At 40.7% G+C, this 3,439-nt stretch overlaps 1 protein-coding gene across 1 annotated transcript in view; it reads left to right on the plus strand.

Annotated features, from left to right (window-relative positions):
* The window catches only part of CFAP46 (cilia and flagella associated protein 46), a 98,243-nt gene that overhangs the window by 1,127 nt on the left and 93,677 nt on the right, over nt 1-3,439 (plus strand). The window contains exon 2 of the mRNA XM_009326000.1: nt 169-200. Within this exon, the coding sequence (XP_009324275.1) occupies nt 169-200 (32 nt within the window). The remainder of the gene's footprint in view (nt 1-168; nt 201-3,439) is intronic.

Raw genomic sequence — 3,439 nt, forward strand, 5'->3', positions numbered from 1 at the left:
GGCGGCGTCGCTGGGTGGGCGGCGGGGCCCCTCGGAGACGGTGGCCTTCCCGCCGGGCAGCTGGCCTTCTCTCTCTTAGCTGGGACGGACTGGCCCCAGGTACCAGTCGTCATCGTCATCAGGATGCCCCGGAGACTCAATTTCTATTTCTCCTTTTTTTGGTTATAGAAAGGTTGCCAACGAAGTAAGCGCACAATCAGGTTGTACCCGTCGGTATTAACGTTGCCGTCGATTCCGCTGGGTTGAGGATTTGCCCCACAGAATCCTGTGGTTTGTCTCGGGTGTTCAAAGCTGAGAACAAGCCCTTTACCGTAGCTGCGGTGAAAGTGCCGGCGGAGGTGCTTGGTTTCAGCGCTGAGGGGGGGAGCAGGGTGGTCTGTCCCGAGCTTTCTCTTCTGGGGCCTTAGTAGTGCGCTGTCTTGCAGCGTGTCTCCTAAGGGATGGCAGGTTAGCTCTTGCTTTGTGTTTCCTGCAGCTCTGGGTGCTGCATCAGCCTGCAGAAGCACTGTACTTGAGAGCGTGTGCGTTTCCTTAGCGTGCTACCTTACAGTAGTATGGCACGGAGCTGCCCCTTTGCAAACTCATCCCAGCAAAGGATGTGGAGAAGCAACAATGGAAAGAGGTATATATTAGGAAGTAGACAAGTAGTGGTACAGCCCTGTAATGCTAATATATCTTCAAAAGGTAAATGGCATGCTTACTGCATACTGAATGCTTTAAAGATGTTGTTTCACGGCAAATCTTGGTGTGTTATTTCTCTGGTAGAATTAAATATTCTGCTATAATTGTACAGTGCTTAATTTGTTGGGTTTTGCTTTTCTCAAGTAGCATGTTTAAAAGAGTTAATTTCAGATAACTGTAGATACTATATGTTAAAAGATACTAGAAATTATCAAATGTTAATGTATTCATATTGTGGCATAATGATTGCCTTAGAGCAGTTGTGAGTAACGTTCAACGTGAGATATCCTATGCTGCTATCATTTACATGATATGAATTGAGTAAGTCACTAATCTCTTTTTTACATTACGTTACAGTGCACCATTTGGTCTGCAGAGCTGCCTAGCAAGAAACACAGTATTTCAGTAATTCTAGACTTTTTATTACAAGCATTTCCATATGGTGGTTCAGATGGGAAAAGATTCTTAATTTAGACATCATGAAAATTCTTCTCAGACAAATGCCAGAGCTTAGTTAAAACCACCCACAGCTAATTCCTGGCTGAGTTTGGCTTGTAAAGTTATATTTTTTAATTTAAAATATTTTTGGAGGTACTTTTTGTGAGGTTCCTTTTCATGCAATATTTAGTTAAAGTCTGAAACCCACTGGCACAATATAATACAGATAACAAAAGCCTGCATGTGTTCAAAGAGTCAAATAAGGCAAATTCATGACAAAAAGCATGTCAAAGATTATTAAAAACACAGCTACTGTAACAGGGCCAGACGCTCAAGGTTTCTGGTCGTGAGCTCTTGGAAGCTTAGGGGGTTCCTTACTGAGGAAATACCGCAATACCCTGTTCTAAACTCTTCTTTAGCCTTCTACTGTTCATCTCTGTCAAAGGAAAGCTAACTGGCTAGACCTTTGATCAGATCTGGTTACATTCTTATGCTGTTGAGTAAGTACTAGATTTTTATCGGAAGCAGAGATGGAGAAGAGATATGTTAAGCCATTATTTTTTTGGCAAGAAGTAATGACAGCACAGACAACAAATGCATTGTGTCATGGGATATTTCTTTATCATCTGCTGTCTCCTGCTGTCCCTACAATACTTACTTCTGCTCCTCAGTAGATTTACTGCTCCAGTGATTTGACTATGAGTGCTTTCTAGGAACATATAATAAAAACTTAAATCCAAATAGATTGATTTAAACTCTTATTCAGAGAATTAAGAATGGAAATTAATTTAATACAAGTTATCTGTTCATGATCAATTTCTAAACAAAATGAGATGCATAGTGTCTATAGATAATACTTCCAGTTCATCTAAATCTCTTTGCTGCCTAGAAATTTTGTCTCCCCCCTTTTTTTTGCTCTTCTTTATGTGCATTTGTGGCTTTATGCTAGTATGCAGCTTGGGGATAAATGGAATGTATATGTCTAGTCTCCTCAGAGTCGTACATGAATTCCAGGGTACATCATGAGATGGGCCAGCATCTGCAGTACAGATAGTGCAGTTGGCCTTAAGCTCCCCTGAGATACTTAGCTTGGAGCAGAGGGAAAGGAGCAACAGATGAGAAAATGTTACAGGACACCATTTTTGTTCTCTCTTACATGTTAAAAAAACACACTACAGAAAAGCCCTTTGAGAAGGATAAACTTGTAACGCATGAAATGAGATGTTTGAGTCTGCAAACCAGAGTATGAAAGAGTCAGAAAGTTATTATAATAAAAAACTTAGTGCATATGGAGCAAAACCAATGGTTCGTTTGAGGTCTGTGCTATTCTCATTAGAGAGTGTTAGGTCTGTACTATTTCTCATTCTCATTAGACTCACCTTGCCTGTAGGGGGACTGGAATCAGGCACATTATCCTGTACCTCATCTATTCCTGGAAAGTGAAAGAATTCCTATAAAAGGCAACTGGAGTGTGAAGTAACCTTCCTGATGCACTTTCTTTTGACCATTTACAGATGTTCTATTTTTAAAGTTTTAATTATGTTGGTTAATATAACTACTGTAATGTCTTTATTTGTGCAAATAGAGGTGACTATAGTGCCAGTAAAGGGCACACCAAGACCCTTTAGCAAAAGCTGTCCATGATTAGCCAAAACGCAAACCAGGAATACTTTGTTTCTATCTGTAAGTTGTCAGGAGGTCATAACTGTTGTTGGGTAACGACTGGGAGGATGAATACCTCTTTCTTCCTTTCCAGAATTGAGTACCACAGTCATTCTATATTGGGTTACAATTCAAGAAAACTCAGAAAGCTTAGCTAAGTAAAATGTGACCATCCCCCAGCTCTACGCTTCTTTTTTTTTTTTCATCAATTCTTTGATTTAATTCCTTTCAGTTCATTTCCAAATTAATTCAAATGGGTGATTTTAACTTCGTCTTTTTTGTTTGTTTGTTTGTTTCCTTTCTGTATTTTCATGGTCATTTTACTATGACATACTTAGTAGATTTTTATATTCACTTTTATATCTGTTGTGGTTTAACCTCAGCCGGCAACTGAGCACCACACAGCCGCTTGCTCACTCCCCTGCCCCCCGGTGGGATGGGGGAGGGAATCGGAAAAGTAAAAGTGAGAAAACTTGTGGGTTGAGATAAGAATGGTTTAATAATTGAAATAAAATAAAACAGTAATAATAATAACGATAATAAAAGAATAGACAAAGCAAGCGATGCACAATGCAATTGCTCACCACCTGTCGACCAATGCTCAGCCAGTCCCCGAGCAGCAGCCCCCCCCCCCCCCCCCCGCCCGCCTTTCCCCCGC

This window comes from Pygoscelis adeliae, unplaced genomic scaffold, assembly GCF_000699105.1.
Source record: "Pygoscelis adeliae isolate BGI_AS28 unplaced genomic scaffold, ASM69910v1 Scaffold4, whole genome shotgun sequence".
Classification (NCBI taxonomy): Eukaryota; Metazoa; Chordata; class Aves; order Sphenisciformes; family Spheniscidae; genus Pygoscelis; species Pygoscelis adeliae.